Raw genomic sequence first — 22,078 nt, 5'->3', positions numbered from 1 at the left:
TGGTAGACAGGACTGAGTAAATCTGGGGCAGTGGGAAAAAGTAGTAGCAAAAGTAGCAAAAAAAATAGTAGTAAAGTTCTGGCAAAGCTGTCCCTTTATATATAAGCCCATGTCGGAAAGAAATGTCAGTCACCCATTTTGGACCAATCTGTGATTTTCAAATGCATCTTTATTGATAGGTTGATTAAGCTCTAGTCTGAACTTTATTTTACAAGAACCTGCAGCTAACCAACACAAAAAAATTACCATCATTACCTCGTACAATACCGGACTAGCACAAAACCAGAAGTAAATGCCACAATCCAGTTAAAAGAACTGTTAAAAGAACTAAACTGTAAACTCTACATGTAACAAACAGCTGTGATTAGTCCCACATGTCATTTATAAACCCAGCAGCGGGAGGGGAGGTCTGAACACAAAACCAAGCACCCCAGATGCCAACTCCTTCTCCCCTGAGCGTGCTTGGCAGTCCACACATGGACAAGTGGGACAGTAGCAGACAGATGCACACCAGCTGCCTGTCTCCTGTCTTTTACCCTAGAAAGCTCCCTGGGTCTGTTCTCTGCTTCAGAAAATTCAGAACTTCCTAAAACATGATACGGATTTGCACCCAAAGGATGTGAAGAGAGCCTGGTAGTTGAAGGGGAGTGGGTCTAAAAGAGAGGACTGAGCAGTGAAGCAGAAAACTGAAGTTACCCAAGTTGGCAGTAGGTACAATTCATCCAAACACATTTATTCCAGATGGATGGAACAGCAAACCTGAAGTTCAGGGTTGTAACACTGGGGATATGACACCCCCCATTTCATCTTCTGCTCCCTCATTTTCTGTCTGCCTGTTACGACCAGTCTTTCTACATCCTTTGTGGTTCCTCCCTTCTCTCCCACTCTTCTGCTACTTTCCATTGCCCACCGGGAGCAACCCTCCTGCCCCTCTGCACTGCCTTCCCTGACCTTCCCACAGTTCTGCCAGTGACTCCCCCTTGACACTCTCTTGAGCTCTTCTGCCTCATGCACCTCTGCATAACAACACTCAGAGAAGGCTGAAACCTGATTTCCTGTTTCCCACAATCAGAGGAGCACTCATCTTGATTTCTCATTCATGAGGAACACAGGGAACTGGGATCTAACTTTATAAACAATAGAGCAAACACCTTCAACTTATTGTGGAGTCTGCCTGTGTTCTTCATCCTTCTTGCTTTTTCCTCCCTCTTGGTCCCTCTCTTAAATGTAGGAATGTTTACAGTAATTCAGGTCTAGTTCTCTGATTTTTAGATGAGACCCCAGAATTTTCCTGAAAGTCAGCTCACTCTCCAAAACCCATTCCTTCATCACAGTTATGGCAGTTATGGGAAAATCTGCTGTTTGTGCCACTGGGAAGAAAACTGCTTTGGCATGACAGCATAAGGCTTGCACAGGACATCACCCACCTGGCACCTTTCTAAGAACAACACTGGTTTAAAATAAAATAATTAAAAAAAAATCTACAGATAATCTATTCCCCTTCAAGTCTAAAAGAACCTCTCTTGTGGCAAAGAGTGGCACCATTATCCAATCACAAAAAGCCAGCAAAACACACGTGGCAGTGACTGATTTCTTCCACTTGTGCATGTGGTACAAGGGCTGTACAGGGATGAGAGGCTGAAGGGAAGGTTAAACCCACAGGACTTCTGCCATCCTCAGATCTGCAGAAGACTGCTACAAGGACAACACTGAGAGATAATTTTCTGTGTTCATCAATAACAAGACCACTAGTAGTTAGTTGTCTTAATGCACAGCAAGGGAGTCTAAAGTTAGGATACCAGGAAAAGCAATCTCATTTGTAGGCTAGCTAGGAACTGAACAGTCAATCTCAGCAGCCTCCAGGGTCTTCCTCAGGGAAGTTCAGTAAGAACAAGTGTGATGAGCAGCCATGGTGGACATGTTTGGTGTACTCAGTCCTGTCTCAGAGCTGGTGGGGGCTAGTCCTTCTCTTGAGGTCCTTCCTAGCCCTGTGCTTATGAGTTTATCAGTTGACTTCATTGAAAAGAACAAAACGGCCATCTCTGATTTTTCTGTCCAGCAGTTGCAATTAAAGCAACAAAGGGAAAAAAAAACCCTTAAAAAATCCTTCCTTCCTTTCCCCAACATTCATGTCTCACAGCTGAGTTCCCAGCCCTCAGAGTTAGCCCTTCTAATACTGGTGGACAGAGTCAGCCCTTCTAATACTGATGGAAGTGATGGGAAACACAATACCCTTGGAACAATTCACATGCAGCAGCTGGAGTGAGGACTGTCAGCACAGGGCAGCCTTGTGAGAGCAGAGTGAAGTATTTCACAGCTCACTGAACGCTCACAGCAGCGTGGCTCGTGCCATGGGCAAGACATGACAGGGTCAGTGTACAATACATGGCATGCCTTCTTCATCCAGTAAACGGGTTACGTGGGAATGGCCATCCTGCCCAGTCACTCTCCTGGAGCTTCCCCACACTGCCTTGTCCAGCAGCCTCCAGCACTAGCTAACTACCTCCAGCTGTGGCAAGGGAAGAACTGTGAACAGTGGAGTCTCCCCATCCCTCAGCGTGGAACCCCTTGTTAGTCTTCCAGTCCACCCTGTCCCCCTCCCCTCCCTCCCTTGATTTAAAAAACAATGGTTATAATTAATGCGTGGAAGTTGATGACAGTGTGCACGGTGGTTCACTTCCAGTTCTCTTTCCCTCTTCTCATGCATCCTCCTCCTGCCTCTCCAACAACCCCCTCCCCTGCCAACCCACTCCATCAGTCCATCCACCCTGCAGGCCTGGGGGGCTGCTGCTCACTTGCCATAGACGCTCTCGTCACTGTAGGCCACGTACAGAAAATAGTCCTCCTCGTGGTTATCCTGCAAGGGGGCAAAGGGACAAAGTAACAAACCGGAGCCCTGGAACTCACCACATGTGAAAAAGCTCAACCCAGAGGGCACTGTAACTAAAGGGCATAACCTCTCTTTCACTGTTTCTCCCCGTTCACATCGAAGGCTTCGCTTCCCAGCTCCCTCTCTCTGGTCACAGCTCTGCTTCCAAGTGCAGGCACGACACATATCTGGGCACAGTGAATTTACTTGAAGAGTCATATGGAGAGGAGAGACTTGGTAGGCTTTAAACAAGTCAAAAAGTCACCTCTAGATGGTATTTTTAATTTTTCAGAACACTTTGACATGTGGCTGCATTTCTACGTCCTGTTTTACAGGCAGACAGTAGAGCTGAGACGTTCAGTGATTACACTGACACAAAAAGTCTGTCAGTCTCAGTTCTGGACAGTCAGACAGCTTCCTCTGACGTGTTCAGACTTGGAAAACTCCCTGCCTTATCTTTTATTATCTTCATCACTCCACACACTGAGGAAGAGTCCAGTGATTGTCAAAGGGTGACAGGTCAGACAAGGCTCACAGCACCACGCTGCAGCTCTCTTATTAAAACGCACTAACACAGCAGAAGGAGAAATCAAGGAGAAATCAATGCAGGCTGCAAATCACCCATGACATAGTGGCTGTATAACTAAGAGACATTCCTCTGATGGGCACTGAATATGCCTTTAAGGTCGATCAAATAACAGTGCTCAGCAGAAACAGCGGGCAGCAACATTCACAGCATCCCACATAGTCCTTACTTATACAGCATAAGCAATGAAAAACTAATTCTAAGCAAAGAATAAGTGTTCCTTAAGAAGCTATTTATAGACAGTTGGTTGCCCAGTGATATTGTGTCCTTCTACTGGCTGAAAGGAAATCTCCTTTGTATAAACAGGAAAGCCAGGGCCTATGTTCTGCCCCCTCCCTGCCCCAGACACAATCCTTCCTGTGAAATATAAACTGGTTTATTTCCATACTCTGTCAAAACAGCAGGACCAACATGTTGCTGGGGCAACAACTCCCCACAACCCTTTCAAACAGCAAACAATCAGTTGAATTGATAAGGCTCCCCAGGCTCCTAATTGTGGGATGGAACTTCCCTGGACAGATGATGGGATACAGCTCAGGGCAAGAGGGTCCATGTTCAAGCACCTGTGACCAAGCTGAACCCACTGCCAGCTGAGCAGTGCATTCTTCTGGAAACTCCAACAAAAGGTGAGAGGAAGGGGCCAGACTTACCTCGTAGAGCTGGCCCATGGTAGCACTGGTGGGAGGGATGGTATTATTGACAAAGAAGAACAGGGCATCTTCTGGCCTCAGGTGGATCCGCTTTCGGATTAAGAAGTAGAATTGACCAACTGAAGAGGAACAGAGAAGGCCTTAGATGCAGAAACAATGTTGGTTGGGTTTTTTTGTTTGCTTGGTTGGTGGGGTTTTTGTTTTGGTTTGGGTTTTTTTTGTTTTGTTGTTGCTGTTTCTTTTTTGTTTTTTAACCCTAACCCTGGTTGTTTTCTTTTGGTGGTGGAAGGCACATGCTGTATATAAAAAGTAGGAGAAAATGAACTTTGCAGGGCACAAAAAAGCAGTAAAAGCAAGCAGTTACTTCATCACATCAGCAGCCAATCCACTGGGAGCTGGCAGGTTCTCAGGTACACACCTCATGCCACGTACCCTGTAAATCCACACTCCATGCTATGGTATGAAATGCTCTACTGAGGGGATTGGTGGGAAGACCCTTAACTAGCTTAACCTTTAAATCCCACAGATCAAAGACACCTTAGGGAATTTAGCCTTGGTGCACATGGTCATACCACTCCTAAAAAAAAAATTATCCTTGCTATTTGCTTGAACTGTGTTGCACAAGAAAGTATTTCACAGTCCATTCCATACTGCAAAAAGGAGAAATGCTGTTCTTTTAACTCATTCAGGTTCTTCAATAAAAACCAGTGTAATCACACACAAAATCACCGTGACCATTCAGAACAGGAACTTTGCAGCTATGACTCTAACCACAGGGGTGGAAAAGGATGGGACTATTTCAAGAACTTGTCTCTTCCTGCAACAAGGAAGAGACAGCCTCTGGCAACTCTGGTCATCACTGGCTGATGATTATGCTGCTGCCCATGATACACATTTCAGTCATGGTCAGAACTCAGCTGTGACACGGCCGTGGCAGCCAAGGCAGTGGGACACCTCAGGGAATTCTCCATGTTGCAATCCAGCTGGAAGGTACATAAATCCAACAAGGACAGCAGGTGAAACGGGGTAGTGATAAGATGCTGAGCCTGTCTGGATGTTTTCTTTGTGCTGATCATAGAGTAAAAAGCAATTCTGAGGCTTTCTCGCTGAAAATCAGGAAGAAAGGAGGTGAAATTGTTACCTGTGAGGTCAGAAGGCACGAGATACTTCCTTTTGTCCAGGTCAGGTACTCTGGCTTTTGGTGCTTTTTCCACAATTACCTGGAGGAAGAGAAAGAGAGAGTGAGAGAAAGCAAGAAAACAAACATGAATATCATGAAACAAAATGGTCCAAAAAGCATCAGTGGATATTATCCTTTGATGGTGCTACCAGGCCTTTAGCTATTTATTGAATCCATAACAAATACACAGCATTAAGGAACAGACAGGTGAGAAGATGACTTAAAATCACTAACAGTAGCTGTCCTGGGAGCCCAGGACTGCAGCAGTAAGCACAGTGAGTGAAAAAAGGAGTCCAGCACAGACATAAAAATAAACCATAATGGCTGAGGAAAAAAAAAAAAAAATCAGGACACCTTGATGTTCCCAATTCAGGTTAATTTTGTATGAAGCAGCTGTCAGGAGGCCAATACATGAACACAAGAAGTATCACAAGTAACTTAAACTTTCCAGGTTACAGTTCCAAACTGCCTTGCACAAAATCAGCCCTACTCCCAGTAGTCCCACATCCTAATTTCTACTTTCACCAATACCAAGGGCTCTAGAATGAAGAATTAAAGACAAACTACAGCTCATTGGGGAATTTATTTTAAAAATCTCCAGTTCCTCATTAGGTATCTTCTGCTCTGATATTCATATCCTGTAAAGGGATATTACAGTGGATAATAATATGGATATTATCCACACCTCATACAGCTACGGACATTTCCTTATTTATATAAATATCTAATAATTAAACCCAGCCTACCATCTGGGCAACTGGACCCACAGAGACCTTTGACACAAACCACTAATCTTCATTATACTCTAATGTCATTATAATATAGGAAAATATGAAGCTCGACAGCCTTAAGGTCAAACAGACCAAGAGACCTTCTGCTACAAGTTAATTTTTGTTAGCAGAGCTAGGCAAATATTTACCTCAGAAGCAAGAAGTATTCCAAAGTGACCTGACCTCCTTCCACTGGAACCTCTGGAACTACTGGGCTTGTGCAGAAAAAAATTGCAGGCCTCATTTTTTTGTTGTTGTTGTGATATGTATTTTTAAACTGGTCAGAGTTCATGATTCCATCTGTGTGGCTTGCTGTTCTGCAGGGGCCATTTTGACCATGCAAACTAAATCTTAAAGCTGGATTTTATGAACTTCCTCAACTTTTTAATTCTGTTAGACCCTGTAATTGTAAATACTCCAACTGAGACACTGTGGCACTAATTCCTAAGGGTTCCGTGCTCCCACAGATCCCAGCCTGGACATCTCTTGCCTGTGCTCCATTTGAGTGTGGCCAACACAGCCAAATCCCCTGAAATTTCCAAGTCTGATTTTAAAATAGAAACACAGTTGTCTCTGCTACTTCAAGGATTTCAAGTACCTAAATTAGAACAAGGTATTCAAGCTCTTTCAGGCAGTTTGTGGTACAGGACGTGCATTTCTGTGCAAGATGCAGTTGGTAAATGCCTCGAAGGAATGACAGTTCCACAATCTCACTCAACAGGAACACTTTGCACATTTTTTTTTTTACCAGCACATCCAACCAGGCAGTATCTAACACAATAAACTGCAGTGGAGAGAAACTTTTAGCACTTGCCCCCAATTAAAAAAATGACTGGCAAGCAGAACTGCCCTGACTCAGGGTGGCTTGGTCACCAGATGATAAAGGAGAACAAGTCATGCCTATGAGGAAGAGGTGAGAGTGTTGCTGGGGTTTCTAAGCCCCTATGGAAGATTTAGGGAAGATTTAACTCAGATCACCACCGAGCTTAAGAGAGATCTCCCTCCTGCAAAGAGGCAGGGAAGGAGTGGAGGTGCCCTGCTAATCTGACTGGCAACTGTAGTCGGCGTGCCTGATAACGCAGGTTATCTCTTCTGAAGCACTAAACCCTCCACATACACACACAAAACCCCCTACAAAGATAATCCAGAGGGCAGATATAGATTATCTGTGCCTCTGCTGCTGAGTGCTGACTGTGGTAATGCAGGGCCGTGCCAACAGTAAAATCTCAGCACAGTGCTGAGATGTATCAGGGCGCTGCAGTGTGGGCAGCCAAACCAGTGACATCCACAAGGATCCTGCTGTCAGGAAGGGCAGAACAGGCTGCTGCATCCATTTGCTTCCTATGCAGCTCTGACTACAGGCTACCCTTAATAATTCCCCCCTGGGCCTTGCCATGCAGCATTTCCATCTAACCTTAACTACAGCACACCTTGTTATTTTGGTCCTGGTTTTCTTAATAAAGGTCTGATGATGCCCCCCTGTCTTGACCTCCTTTACCTCTTGCCAGACCAGGCCTGGTCCTGGGCTCTTCCAGAGACGCTTATCATGGCCTGCTGCACAACCTGCCATGTTAATCCTCAATTTACAGCCTGTCTCACTTCAGACCTCGCAGGTCCTCACCACGAGACACCAAACCACACACACTTCATTACTGATTTACTCAACCTGCTGTGCCATGGCAGGCATCCCATAACCAAATGCACCCAAACACTGACTTCCAAAAACTTGTTTCAAGTCCAGTTGAGGGTCACTTCCAAGATAAAAAATATGCTGTTAGCCTGTAGGGAAAACATGGGGTTTAGTAGCTGTTCCCCCCTGTCCTTAGTTTTACAGGGGTGTCTAAGTATTTTTGGCACGCAGTAAATCTAGGGCAGACTTCTCCAGTGGGGATGGAAAAGAAAAGACATTTGCAATAGGTTTATTAAAAAGGAAAAAAAAAAGAACAAACCAACCCAAACACGACTAATTAGATTTGTCATTTCTTTTTTTCTTTCTCCCTCAATTATTGTTAATAATTATAAAGGCAGAAGTTTTCCACAGGTACGGCAATGGGGAATGAGGAAGCAAAGTTTAGCTGGATGACCTTGCATTCTGAGGGACATTTTGTCCACCGGGGCGCAAAAAGATTGAGAAGTATAATTTTTTTGCTCAATGCAAAGGAAAAGAACAAAGCAAGAATATATTGAAAAGACAAGCCAGGAGGCAGTAAAATAAAAATACAGGGAAATACGAGATGACACGGACACAGATGATGCTTCCTACGATGGATTAACCCACTCATTGTTCTCCTCCATTTTCACAGACCAGGATAAGCTCCTTCCCCGCTCATCAACACCACGCAGAAAAAGACGGGCAGCGTCTTCCCCGTCGAGTCATTGCGGACCCCCCCAAAAAAGGTGCATTACACCCCCCCAGCGCGGAGGTGGCCACCCCGCAGGGAGGGGGAGCCGGGGATGCGGGTCCGGCCATCGGCACTGAGCGCCTCTCGCCGCATTACAGAACAATCCCGGGAGGCGCCGGCAGGGAGAACAAAGGCGGGGCCGGCGCTGCCCCGCGGGAGCCCCCGCGCACTCACGGGCACTCTGTCCGGGTACTTCTTGCGGATCTTCTCGCCCTCCTTTTTCCGGTACTCGAACGGGTGGTCCTCCTTGTACTGGAACTTCATGGTGCCGGGCCGGGCTGGGCTCTGCCTCCGCTCCGAGCGCTGCGGCGGCTCCGTCCCTGCCCGCGGCCCGCCCTGCCCCGCCCTCACGGTGACGTCACGGCGGCACCGCCCCTCCCCCGTGACGTCACGGGGAGGAGCCCCCGCTGCGGCCGGGCTGTGCCGCCGAGAGGTGTGACGTCACGGGGAGGTGCCCCGTCGGGCGCTGTGACGTCACGAGGGAGGTGCCCCACAGAGCTCTGTGACGGGAGGTCCCCCTTTGCTTCTCTGACGTCATGGGGAGATGCCCCTCTTCTGCTGTGATGTCACAGAGAAGTCCCTCTTTGCTGCCGTGACGTCATGGGTAGATGTCCCTCTGCCGATGTGATGTCACAAGGAGGTCCCACTTTGCCTCTGAGACGTCATGGGGAGGTGGCCTGCAGGGAGGTCCCCCTTTGCCGCTGTGACATCACACAGAGGTTCCCCTCTGCCAGTGTGACGTCACAGGGATGGTGCCCCTTTTGCCTCTGTGATGTCTCAAGGAGGTCTCCTTTGCCGCTGTGACGTCATGGGGAGGTGCCCCACTGCGCCTGTGACATCAGGGGGAGGCCCCCCTTTGCCGCTGTGACATCACGGCGAGGTGCCCTGCTGCACTGCTGAGCGCTGTGACGTCACTGGGAGGTGCCCCTTTGCCGCTGTGACGTCACTGGGAGATGTCCCCACTGCCCGTGTCTGTCTGTCCCAGGACACGTGGCCATTTCCCCACAGTTGCCAGGTGGTGTCAGAGGATCCATCAGAAGGCGCTATTTTTGTGCAGTCCAATGGGGAATAGCCTAAGATGGAAGGAATTCCAGGGTTCTGACCAGTGGAAAATTCTGGTTCTGTGGCATTGCACCTTTCCATGATTCCTGTGTTTGACCTCCTTGCTTCCTAACTGCTGGCAGCACAGCAAAGTGTATTGGAGGTCTGTGGTGAGGTAGGTTTGTCCTCAAGGGCAAAAGAGAGAAACTTTTCTGGCCTGTTTCACCCAGGCCACCAACATGTCCTGGCAATTTTAACAGACTGACCTCAAACTCCCTTTGTGCTGTAAATGGTTGTTTCCATCCCCAGGACTGCACACAAGGCAGCTGAGCCTTGTTAGGTTTGAATTGCTGATGACAAACCAGGGAGAAGCTTCAGGGTTCTTCCCTGTCCTGATGGAAAGACACAGCCTGTGAGTGGTTTGCTAAATGACTTCTCCCAACAAATCCCACGTGAGGTGAGATTCACAAATCTTGCTGTTGTCTTCCTGTCCTGATGATGCAGCTCTGGATGTGCAGCCACCGGACCCGCCCCTCCTGCTTCCCCACTTCATCAGGCACCGAGTTCCCAGATCTATCCTCCAGCTTCAATAATAACAACAACATCACTGGAAAAACAGCAGGCAGGAAGATGACACGCAGGAGCAGTGACAAACAGCTAAACATCTGACTTAGAGGTATTAGAGTGTCATCCCCTGGGCATGTGACAAACCCCATGTTATGGATCCATGTGCTAGAGGGAGGAACTAGAAATGGGGTTGGCACAACCCACAGGCTATCAAAACAATGTAGTTTTTCTTAACCCAGAGCGTCAGACCCGCTCTGAGCACGTACTGTACTACTGTGTCTGCAGTGTAGAGGGACATTCTGACAGGGATTTCCCCAGTGCTGCCAGTGCTGTAGCCATAGAAGCAGGAGATAAAAATATTTGCACAGAACCTGGGGGCAGGGTTTGCAGCCTGTGCTGTACCACACAGCGCTCCTGCTCAACAATGCTGTTCAGCTAATTGTAGGTCTGGACTCCCCTGGATATTTCTTTCATTAGTACCTCCCGTGGGATACCTTACTCCATTTGTGCCTCCACAGGCTGGCTTTATCTTTTTTTAAGCCTTTGTTGTGGATTCAGCATATCAAAGCCTCTCTTTGTCAGGACACTTCTACTTTGTACTCTGAATGGGGATTAAACTACACATGGTGTACCTGGAAGCACTTGTGAATCTGTTCTGCCTGATGTCCATCCCTGCCTGGCATCTCTCCCTTACCCCTCACGACTGGTCTGGTGACTTCAGAGCCAGTCGGGGCACATTGGTCTTGGATGAGGGCACAGGATTAGTCACTGCCACCAAACAATGTCTAATTGTGTGTATGTTTTCCTTTCCTCCAGAAAAGGACTCTGTGTTGTCTGTGCTGCCTCACTGCTCTATTTTTCTACAGTTTCTTATTTTTCACAAAAAAAGCCACTTGTTCTTCCCAAATTTGTTGTATAGCCCAGCCTCAGCTCAAGTGGCTTAAACTCATAAAAATGGTGTCACGAGGAGATTAAGGAACATATCTTGTGGCATGATGAAAAGTAGCAAATGACAGCAAAATCCTGCCTTTTCACAGAACACATGTGATCTTTTTTGACTCTGTCCTCATTTTTGGATTACTTCAGAGGAGAGAACTTTGAATTGTAACAGATCTGCCAGCAAGAGCGAAGTGTCTCCAGTCACTTGTGCCTGGTCTTTGCTTTCTTACACAACCTTCTATGTTTAAATAGAGTAGTCTGCTTCTGCTTTTTGTTTGTTGTAATCTGGTGTTTTATTGGGTCTTATGGGCTCGCCTGAAATCAGTTTAGTAGGAAACAATCCCTGAGCAAGTGAAGTTATATCTATCATTATTGTCACTTCAAATACTTCAGATGTCTTGCCAGTAAAAAACCCCTTCAAGGTACCAGCATAGCACCTGAAAACCACGAGTGAGACAAGCAAAGAAGGATATGAGCAGATGGGAAGGGACTGGAGAGTTAGACATGGAAATCAGCAGGTAAAACAGCTGAAATCAGGTCTGGGGACAACTGACCTGTAACTTTTCCCCCGAAACTGAAGAAGGAGGGAGCTCAGTTTGTTAGAACACAATGCTAAAACCACCAAAATCAGATTTGATCCCCACATGGACCATTCACTTAAGAGCTGGACTCAATGATCCATGTGGGTCCCTTCCAACTCAGAATATTCTGTGATTTAAAGACAATTAGAAAAATTCACAGAAGAAAAAAATCTCATAGAAGTTAAGATATTTAAGATAGTAGAGGAGAGGAAAACTAATAATTTAAAAACGTCCCTTATCATTGCACGTATTAGGGAAAAAATTGCGGTGTAGTTATTATGGTAAATTGTTGAAAATGGAGCATTTCTGTGTTGCCAGGCAGGATTGCTGCCCTGTGGAGCGGGGCTGCCACCGTGTGTTAAATGCCTGCACAGCTGGGGCTTCGCAGGCAGGAGGTGGAGTAGGAACAGTCCGTTCCCCCTGGAAACGACTGTGAAGACTTCCAGGAAGTCTTCTGGGCTTGGTAGTACTTGACGCACGTTCAGCAGACTCAAATGTCTCTGCTTGCTTCAGGATTTCCCCGGGGAGTAAACAAGAGCCTTCCAGGAAATGTTCTGCAGCTTGGGGGACACGTCATGGCTGAACAGGACTTCAGAGAGCAGCTGATAAAGTGGGTCACTCGACAAGATGTTCCACAAACAGTTGCTATTATTATTATTTCAAGGCCAGGTTGGACGGGGCTCTGAGCAACCAGGTCTAGTGGAAGGTGTCCCTGCCCATGGCAGGGGGTTGGAACTCAATATTTAAGGTCCCCTCTAACCCAAACCATTCTATGATTCTATGATTCAAGCCTGCTGTACAGCAGAAGGGACATAAACTTATATGTCACTTCTTTATTTTTTCCATTCCACTTTATCACTCACTGATGATACAATTGGGGATGACCAGACAATTCAGGAAGAAGTTTATAACCTCAGAGATCAAGACCCTTAGACACAAAATTCCTGTGACTGGGCAAGGTCTGGGACATCATCAAAGATGTTTGGGTTGTTCAGTTCAGCTTTATTCTATCCCTGAAGTGATCTTAGCAACCTTCTCTAAAATTTTCTATGGTTGATCTCAACAGCAGTTAAGTCCCTAAAAACATGTGGGACCCTGTCCTTGTTGGACCTTGTCCAACATTGTCCTTGTTCTCCTTATCTGCAAAATAACCATATTTTCTGTATTTCACAGGAAAGAAGACCAGCATATTAGGGACAGTGAGAATTTGGTACTTCAGTAAGAAGGGCCATGCAGGTGTTTCAGAAAGATGTGATATCTGTGTCCTGGGCATTCATATCAACATTAACATGTACATCAATAAATTCATGGCTGCTTATCGTTTGATATTTGATCTCCCTCTGCTTTAATGTTTTCAAGTGCAGAACCTGGGGTAGAGACAACGCTGATGTAATTCAACACTCACCTTCTCCTGACTGCCTAACCCAAGAAAACATTTTACAGGTGGTCCATACCCATGTTCATCCACTTTGATCAACATTTCTGGATGGTTCAGCATATTTGTATCGATCAGGAGAGACTCACAAATTATTCTATATGGGAAATGGCTTAAATGCTTCAAATGGTCTTACTTAAATTGGTCTGGTTTTGACAGCAACAGTGGGAATTAATAAATGATACAATATGAATGCAATTAAAAGATGATTGAGCTTTATTGCAGGGGCAGGGGTCCTGCTCCTCCTCTTCTTTGATCTGTTGGCACCTATATAATATTTTTTAATTCAGATATAACAGGCTACTATTTCAGAATTGCTATATATCCTATTCAGAACCAGACTGTCTTCATTCTCTGTATCTTGGAGGACATTTAGGGCACATACTGCACAGACTGTCTGTATATATGCTGTCTTTTGTTTACATGCAGATTGTTTTAAAAATGACTATAAATGTTTGGCACTTTCCAGAAGTTTGGTGTTATTTTTGGGTCTTAACAGACCTTTTCACATGTCTTTTTGCTTTGGTGTGGTTTTTGTTTGTTTGGTTTGGTTTGAGTTTTGTTTGTTTTGAAATCCTCTCTGCCATCCTGAGGAAACTCAGGCTGGAGGCAGGAGGAATGAGACGCCTCTGCCATCACCCTGCAGGTCACTGGCCTGCAAAATGGCTCAGCACCTTGATCCTGCTGCCTGCTTATTTGTGCCAGCTCTGCTACTGGTGTTGTGTGTTAATAAATGGACTTGGAGAATGCCAGTGGCCAACCATCTCACGGAGGTGACAGAAAGAGGCATCAAACTACCATAGCTCTGAAAATATTTTGAATTTTAGCCACCCCCCCCTTCCTGTTAGACTAAGGAAGTTAATCTGAGATTCCTAACCCTGCCCAGATGAATTAGTCTCTGCATGTAACTGTTCCGTATTATTTGCCATGAGTTAAAACCAGACACTATTGTCCTGGGAGGGCTGGCCGGGCATCCTTGCCCTCAGCAGGTATCTGCAGCTTTTCCTCTGGCACGGGATCCAGGTCTGGCACTTTCTGGCCCGCCTTGGCCACGGTGAATCTGCTCATGTGCAGGGCTTCTTCGTACACCGGGGGAGTGTCCGACCCCGAGAGGGGTGGTGTTCCCTGGGCAGCACTGTGGGAGCGTGCCACTGCTAATATCCTCCTGGCAGCAGGCCCGAACACCGAGTGGAGAGCTGGAAGGGAGGAGACAAAAGCTGTTTACCTCATCCTGAAAGCATCATGTGATTAGGGAGTGCATCTGCAGGGCACAGGCTTTTCTACCCTTACAGCCTGAGTGTTTTCCTTTTCCTGCCCCTTCAGCCTTCCCTAAAAGGAGTGTGCGTGAAACCCCATCAATAACATCCCACAATTACTCTCTCTTGAAATGCCACTGAGACCTGAAGCTGCCCTAATTCCACCCAAACGTGTCTCAGGGCTGATTCTCCGTCTGGCTGCATTTGCTACGAGGAGTGAGCACCTCAATTTGTGGGATGTACAGGTGCTGCTTTCCCTCCATCCTGCTGTGAACTTCCCTCTGTCAGCCTTGGGGTGTCACAACCTGGGCTTTTCTTAGTGCAGCCCTTCCCTTGTGGTGTGTTGAAGTCCCCAGCACCCCTCAAAGCCAACTCACAGGTGATGGTGCTCTGGAGGGTGCTGTCGTGGTCGAAAGCGATGACGGTGACCTCGTAGGGCTGCGGCCCCGACTCGTCCCCTGTCTGATGGCACTGAAAACAGCACCTCACACAGACAGACACCACGCCACACAGGAGCAGGAGCCCACCAATCACCACCACCACCCTGGAAAGGGAGGGCACCCAGAATTAGGACAGAAAGGTTTTGTTTGGAGGACACCTTGTAATGTCTCTCACTGCTTGAAGCGTGGCTGGACCTCAAAGCTAAACATCTGCAGCCTTGTCCAGCAGTGTTTGGACATTCCCCAGGGATGCAGATCCCTCATCCCCTCCAGGCACCTGTTCAAGTGCTGCACCAGCCTCAGGGGAAGCATTTTTCCTTCTGTCTAATCAGAATTTTCCTGTATGCAGCTTGGCCAGCCGCCACAGGTGCTTCTGGTGAGCACCTCTGAGAAGTCTCTATGTCTTAAGATCCCCCTTAGGTAGTGGAAAACTAAAATTAGGTTGCACTTTTGGCCTCCTCCAGGCTGAAGAAACCTGGTCCTTATTACTGGCTCTCCAGTGGGCTTGTTTCAGTTTGTCAGCATCTCTTTTTTACTGGGGGACAAAAACTGGACTGGTCATGAGTGAAAAGCAGGGAGGAAAAATTGGATCTCACAATCTTCTGGCTATGTTCTCTCTCTCTCTTTAAAAAATATTATATATATATATATAAAAACCAATAGATTGTTATTAATTATTAATGATAAATACATATTATATATTATATATATTAATGCAGCCTTCTAGATGTTCAACAACTACTGTCCTTTTTAATCTCATCCCGGTGAGAATTACTAAGGAATTAGACTGAAATGACTTAAATAATGGATCTTTTAAAAGGCATATTTTGCCATGAATGCTTTATTAATGGTGTTCATACACCTAAATTAATATGTGGAATAAAAAAGGAGGATGGTAAGTCAACATTTGTTAAAGATGATGGGATAACTAAGGGGTTGCCTGGTTACTGTAGAGCATTAGAGCATCCCAAGGGGAAGTGGGGAGTGGCATCACACTTGAGCAGGTCATATTTAATCCCACTCTTTGCTACTGGAACTGTCTAGAGGTGCAGATATTTAGAGTAAAAGTACATTATCTTACCAGATATACCACAAACGGTCCCACTCTGTGCCTGCACAGCTGAAGAGAAGAAGGTACAAAAGATAGTTATCCACGGAATACCAAATAAATGGGAAGATCCCTGTGGCACCTTCTTCCATCTCCCCTCATGCTCCTCCCTTATTGTCCAACTCCCAGGTGGCACAGTGATGAGAAACTCACTGTGCTTTGGGGAGGATACAGTTGTTCAACCTCATCAATCTCCCTGTAGGTGGGTTTCCCTTCTGTTTGGCTTTGTCTCTTTATTGCTCTCCTGATATTTATGCCTGCCCAATTCCATTTGCAAACCTTAGAGACCTGCATTCAAGTTTGTTTTGTCTTTTTTGTCAGTATATAATTATTCTGTCATTCGTACAAAGAACATCACTGATAGTGATATTCACCAAAGCAGTATACTTCAAACCATTTTTTTTTCAAGGAAAGTTCAATTCCAAATTCATAATCTCAGTCAATTGAAATTGCACCAGAAAGCTCTTAACTATTGCAGTTGTGCAAATAGGCAGCAGGAATGTTACCATATGATCAGTATGTTGATCAATAAAACCAGTGATTAATACACCACATTCAAAGCAATGGAAATTTTACATGAGTATTTAATACTCACAATTAAATAAGCTTTTCTGGAAAATGTCAACCATCAAGTCATAACACTGATGTCCACTACTGCCTTTGTCCTTCATTGTTTTCTCAAAAAACCCAGCAATTTTGACAAATACTTACAATTCAGCATTGAGGCAGCCTTCCTCACCTCTTACTTGGGGGAACTACAAAGGATAAAACAAAAAAAGACACAGCCAAGTGAATTAAATCTTTGGCATTTGCAACTTTTATCTCTGTTACCTGGACCATTACCAGTCTGAATCTCCTATGTCTTGCTATGCCTCTTCCATTGTTTCCATCCTGTATTCTGCTGCAGATCTGAAGTTACTGTGGTACCAACTGCGTTGTTTCATATCTGAACTTCCTGTAGTCAGTAAAATCCTGTTTAGTACTGTTCCCAGCACAAACCCTCTCTTACCTTCATCCTCACCACAACTTTCCCTTTCTCTACCACAAGCTCATGATCCTTCTCCGTGCTCCAATATTAAGAACCTTTAAATACCCTGGTTCATGTAATTTACTGACATGAATTCTGCTCTGTCCCTCCAGCATTCTTACCTTTCTCGTTCTTTCAGGTGCCCTGAGCTCTGTGTTACCCTCCCTGGAATAGCAGCAAATATTATCTTCCATGCCTTTTATATATGCAGTCCTTTCAAACATCAAGGAAAATTTTTGTGCTACTGGCCCTCCATCTTTCCAAGGTAACTCCAGACCCCACAAAGAGGAATGTGAGCTGTGACTTACCCATAAAGAACATCCCAAAACAAAGCAGATCATGTCTGAGCTGTGCATTCCCATGAGGTGATTCTGTGGCCTCTTGGTGTCTCAGGCTGCTCAAAGTCTTCTTGTCCTTCGTAGTTTCAGTTCATCCTCACCAGCCCAGCGACCAGGAGAAGGAGCAGGTTCCGTGTTGTGTGTTGAATCCAGTCTTTTCTTCCTACTCTACCCCTTTCTGTCCTCTGCCCTTCAGGTTTTTGCTTTTTCTCTTTCCCTCTTTGTCACTGGCAATTCCTGATCGTTTCTGCCTGTGTTTTTTTGTTGGCCTGTTCCTCTCCCTGTCTTGAAGGGATTTCTAAAGCCTTCCAGTCAGATCAGAAGAGCAGTAGCTACAAGTTCTGACTTTAGATGTTGAACTAGTTCAGTGAAGGGCATCGTGAGATCTCTGCAGACCTGACCCTTCCCTTCTAGGAGCAGAAAGGGTCTCCGAGTTTGTTCATTCCCAATTATTTCTCTCCCCGCCCCTACCCTCAGGGGAGTGGGTTGAAGGTCGTGTTATTGACCTTTTTAATTGGAGTTCAGATTCCTCTCCCTCCTCCAGTACCTTTTCTGTCCTGGCACTCACATTGTCCTACCTGTGTGGATCCAATCTACTGACTTTGAAGTGAAAGAATTTGCAATATAATAAATATATATAGCATTATATATATATATATATATATATATATATATATATGAAGTTACAGGTATACGTGTAGATCTGTATGTGTGTGTATACATATATGCATACATATATATTTATATATATAAATATATATACATATTCAGCACCTCTTCTGCCTCCCATTTTAAGGCTCTGCCACCATCCCTCTTACCTGGTAGCCTCCTGCTGTGTCAGTCCTGCAGCTGAGAGTTTTCACTCCCAGGTCCCTCACCCAAATTCCTGCATGGCCATCCAAGCCCTCCTAAACACCTTCCATCACAGGGAATACATGTTGATCCTCCTATCCTAGATACTGTTTGTCCTGCAGCTGATTATGTCAGCAGGTTCCATTCAATGACCCATTAATTTTCTCTGTCTGGTAGAGCTGCTTAAAATCTCTGTTAGTGCTCATGGCCATTCAGAGGGTTATTATTACATGCACATAATTGTGTTCACCTAATCTTTCTCTTTTGAATAGCTGAGACAGAAAAAAAAATGCTCTGTAGTAATGTGTTACTATTTCTTCTTGGAAACCACCTGGGACTGGTGCATAAATGTTGGTTAAAGGCAGGAGAGCAACTATGGAAACTTGTTGCCCCATGTTGGAACCACAGTCCATTCACATTAAACTGGTGAATCATTAGCCTGCATTTTAGAGTTGATGATTTTAGAGTTGCAGAGCAGAACCAATGGATTCATGAACGTAATGAATTCTCCCAAGGCAGGCTAAAAACTATTTACCATTCTCTAATTATAAAAGTTAGTGGTGCAGTATAAACATGCCTTAGCATTAGTTTATCTATCTATCCATCCCTCCATCCATCCTAGTCTGCTGGAAGAAGGTTTCTGGGTCCCAATGGAGAAGTAAGAAAGAAAGAAAGAAACATGACCTATTGGCTTTGTGTTTCTACGGGATTTGGTCAATATTCTTTTTGTCTCTTTTCCCTAAAATCTTTTGTGTGTTGTAGAAGTCTTAGAAGAAAAGACCCAGCAGAATTGTAAAATAGCCTTTCCTCTATGTATGGTTTTTGAAGCTGGTGGGGTTCAATGTAGAAAAGAAGTGCAATTTACCAATTTTTTCTGGGGCTTTTTATTATCAGTGTGATAATATTCTTGTCAGCGTGATAATCAGTAGATTATCACTTAATTTTAACTGATAATTTCAAATTCCAGCAGGATCCAACAGGAGAAACACCAGATAAAGTGATAAAAAAGATTTCTAAAGAAAAAGCAGCAGTGTGACATGGAACAGTGACCCCTCCAAAAGCATATCATAATTCGCTCTTACTGAAACTTTGATTACTCTTTTTCAGTTTCTGTGGCATTGCTGTTAATACTGTGCTTCCCCTTCTTGCTAAAAGGCAGTGATTATCACATGTGACTGTGCCTGGGATCAGTGTGTTTCTCACTTCGTTTTACCTTCAATCCTCCCGTGCCCCTTGAGACACCGAGCAGCACTTCTGGCTGAATTTACTGAATATTAATCACTGTTTAATAGAGCCAGGGAACACAGCCCCATGTTGCTGAAAAACTTCAAGGAATTGTTTAGACTTAATCCAAAATTAGTCTAATTTCCTCTTCCCTACACCCCTTCCTTCTTTTTCTTTCCACACAAAGGACAACAGGATGCAACTTAAGAGACCTCAAAGTGGTGAAGAACGAGCTGCATGCAAATTTCTCAAATATGCTGCAAGAAATTAGGAAATCAGCTGTGCTTGGAAGGGGGAAAGAAGCCAATAGAAATAATGGTAAATCAACAAATTCTGATGAGAGCTTATCTTTCAACATGTCGGGAAGGAAATGAGGTGTGTCCTCTGTTTCTACCCAGTTCTGTCTCCTCAGGTGAGTCTGTGTCTTCACGGATGTGACCACCTAGAAAGTAATTTTTTAGCATATATGTTCAGTGTGTATCTTTCTGTTATGTAGGTTTCCAGGCTGTGCTTTTTTTTCCCTAAAAGTGGGAACTGCAGCTCTGTAATTGTTGTGGAGAGGAGGTAATGAGCACAGCTTGCTTGCTGTGACACGAAGCTTTTCCCTTTCCTTCAAAGCCAGCGTCATCAAAGGCCAGCAACAGCGTTCTGTCCCAGCACCTCTTCTGAGGGAGCAATCCCCAGACATATTCAATTTTGGAGGTGCTTTTCCAACCTTGGATGTTGGCTCCAGAGAGAGGATAACAGTACCTTTCCTGTGGAAGTAAAGAACCCACCCCTAGTGCCGGTGGTGTCCCGTGGAGGTAAAGGAGAGGTGTGGGAGAAATCCCTGGGAGTCTTTAATTTTGGAGGCGGTGGTCAAGTTTTGTAGGTACATTTAATTTCTTTTTTGGAAGTACACCACGCCATCTGGTGGAGCTGCTGAAATGCGGCAGTGGAAGGTAAAAGGCAACGAAAGCTTTTCGTCCTGCGCAAAACGTGACGGGAGAGAAAACACTCAGTGGGTTTCACACTCACAGCAAAGGTTATCAGCTATATTATGCACTCAGAGCTTTCCTTTCCAACTATGTGTACCAGCCCATTCTTTCACGCTCATAGACATCCTGTAGCTAAACTGAAAATATCCAGCAAAAATCTCAGTGCCAGCCGAGAAAGCTCCACACTGAACTCACACTCCTTGAATTGCCATCACAGCCCCTGCAGCCTTTACCTTCCCCCGGTATTTTATCGTCTGCACCACCAATACCGGCTCTGGGTGCTTTCCTTCCCAAGGAAAGGCGACGTTTTCCTCATTCAGGAGCCCACCTCCAAAGTTTGGATGCAGCCTACAAAATTGACTGCTTCCACACAAGGGGATCCCACACAGGATAGGAAACTTTAGCTGTCTTTTCCCTCCCGGCAGCTGACCATCATCTGCACAGCCAGCACTGCTTCAGAGCTGGGCTGGGATGGAGGTGGGACAGGCTATTGCCTTGCCAAAATCAATGGGCTGCCATAATTTACAGGAGCCCAGCTCCACAATTTGTATGCAGTTTCCAAAGTTGAATATGTCCAGAGATTTATCCTGAAGAAAAGGAGCCAAGAGAGAAAGCTGCTGCTGGCCATTACCTCCCCTGTGCACCCTACCATCTCTAACCCTAACACTGGGACAGGGTGATTTCCTTCCCAAGGGTTCTTCAACCCTCAGCAGCCCCACAGCAGAAGGGTCCTCTGAGAGACCAGGGAAGGTATTCAGCTCTCTAAGTTCCCCTGTCTCCACAGCAGCTCTCCCAAAATTCCCTTCTGGGTCTTTGAAATTCCTGCTCCTGAGGTAATCCTTGCCAAGGATACACTGGGCCAGTCACAATGGGGTGTTTTGGCATTTTTTCCCAGTCAGGCTCACTCAGCTGCCGGTACAGTCCACCAAAACATGACATGGAGTGTGTAGAATACACAGTTTGGTCACATTCACATAGTTCTGAGCTTCCCCTACTATCCCTGTAACTAGGACAATAAAAACAAACAAACTAGCAGGCTGTCTTTGTATACCACAGATGTCAGATTTCAGGGTTACTGTAGGCAAATTAATTTAATAGTCTCATATAAAAGAGATTTCTTATAGTTTCGATGATTTGTTTTCCCTTATGCTGTACATTTTCCCCAGCATGGAATGCAGCAGGGCTCAAGTATGACAACCTCTGGAATTACAATCAGAGATGGCAAGGGATGTGGGAGAAGGACTGGGTGGGTTCTGCCAGGCCTAGTAAAAATGGTGGGGATGATTTCCACAAGATACTTGTCATGATTATTGTCCTTTTAGTATATTCTCTTGCTGTACACAATAACATAGGTACAAGCAAAAATATCTCAGGCTGAAAATTTATTTTCATGCCTCAAAGAAAATAAAAAGATACACTTAAAATTTTCAGAAGTGCTCCAGTGATTTAGGTTCGTTTCCAAACATAGCATGTGGAGCAGCAGGAGTTCACTTCCATAATTCTACATATGTGAATTACTTAAGACTATGACAACTATGTAGACACTCTCATTCTCCATGGGGTGATAGGGTCATACCCAGGGGGGAATTAGTTCCCACTATCTTATATATCCACTTTAGGATGAAAAGAATAATCCTCTGAAAATGTATTTTTCTCTCCAAAGGCCATATAGGGAATCTGGCCAACCAGCAGAGACATAAGAAATCAAATATCTGCTATTTAATCCTGGGTGAGGTGAGTTCTCTGTTTAGTATCTAACTCCCCTTCCAGGCATTCACACTGAAATTAGACACCTAAACTTTTTATTTTTGGCTACTATGTATCTAAAAGCCAAAA

The 22,078-nt window shown here is 45.1% G+C and overlaps 2 protein-coding genes and 1 long non-coding RNA gene across 3 annotated transcripts; 1 reads left to right on the top strand and 2 right to left on the bottom strand.

The window, feature by feature from the left end:
• Positions 1 to 149: 149 nt before the first annotated feature.
• LOC113982994 (gamma-aminobutyric acid receptor-associated protein-like 1) lies at positions 150 to 8,797 on the bottom strand. The gene is made up of 4 exons (XM_027711698.2): positions 8,632 to 8,797; positions 5,247 to 5,325; positions 4,106 to 4,224; positions 150 to 2,857 (listed from the first exon to the last, which is right to left on the bottom strand). Exons 1-4 carry the CDS (start codon positions 8,719 to 8,721, stop codon positions 2,792 to 2,794), a joined length of 354 nt encoding a protein of 117 aa, XP_027567499.1. The 5' UTR covers positions 8,722 to 8,797; the 3' UTR covers positions 150 to 2,791.
• A 2,536-nt stretch (positions 8,798 to 11,333) lies between these two features.
• Positions 11,334 to 12,911, top strand: LOC113982996. Its single transcript, XR_003538953.2, has 3 exons — positions 11,334 to 11,522; positions 12,099 to 12,195; positions 12,759 to 12,911. It is a non-coding gene; the product is annotated as an uncharacterized LOC113982996 (long non-coding RNA).
• TMEM52B (transmembrane protein 52B) lies at positions 12,907 to 17,854 on the bottom strand. Its single transcript, XM_027711696.2, has 5 exons — positions 17,160 to 17,854; positions 16,536 to 16,579; positions 15,798 to 15,836; positions 14,654 to 14,820; positions 12,907 to 14,216 (listed from the first exon to the last, which is right to left on the bottom strand). Exons 1-5 carry the CDS (start codon positions 17,211 to 17,213, stop codon positions 13,966 to 13,968), a joined length of 555 nt encoding a protein of 184 aa, XP_027567497.1. The 5' UTR covers positions 17,214 to 17,854; the 3' UTR covers positions 12,907 to 13,965.
• Positions 17,855 to 22,078: the final 4,224 nt, after the last annotated feature.

Source organism: Pipra filicauda, unplaced genomic scaffold (genome assembly GCF_003945595.2).
Source record: "Pipra filicauda isolate LSUMZ 115617 unplaced genomic scaffold, ASM394559v2 scaffold181_size1560634_pilon, whole genome shotgun sequence".
Taxonomy (NCBI): domain Eukaryota; kingdom Metazoa; phylum Chordata; class Aves; order Passeriformes; family Pipridae; genus Pipra; species Pipra filicauda.
The sequence above is the reverse complement of the archived record's forward strand: the minus strand, read 5'-3'. Positions and strand labels throughout refer to the sequence as shown.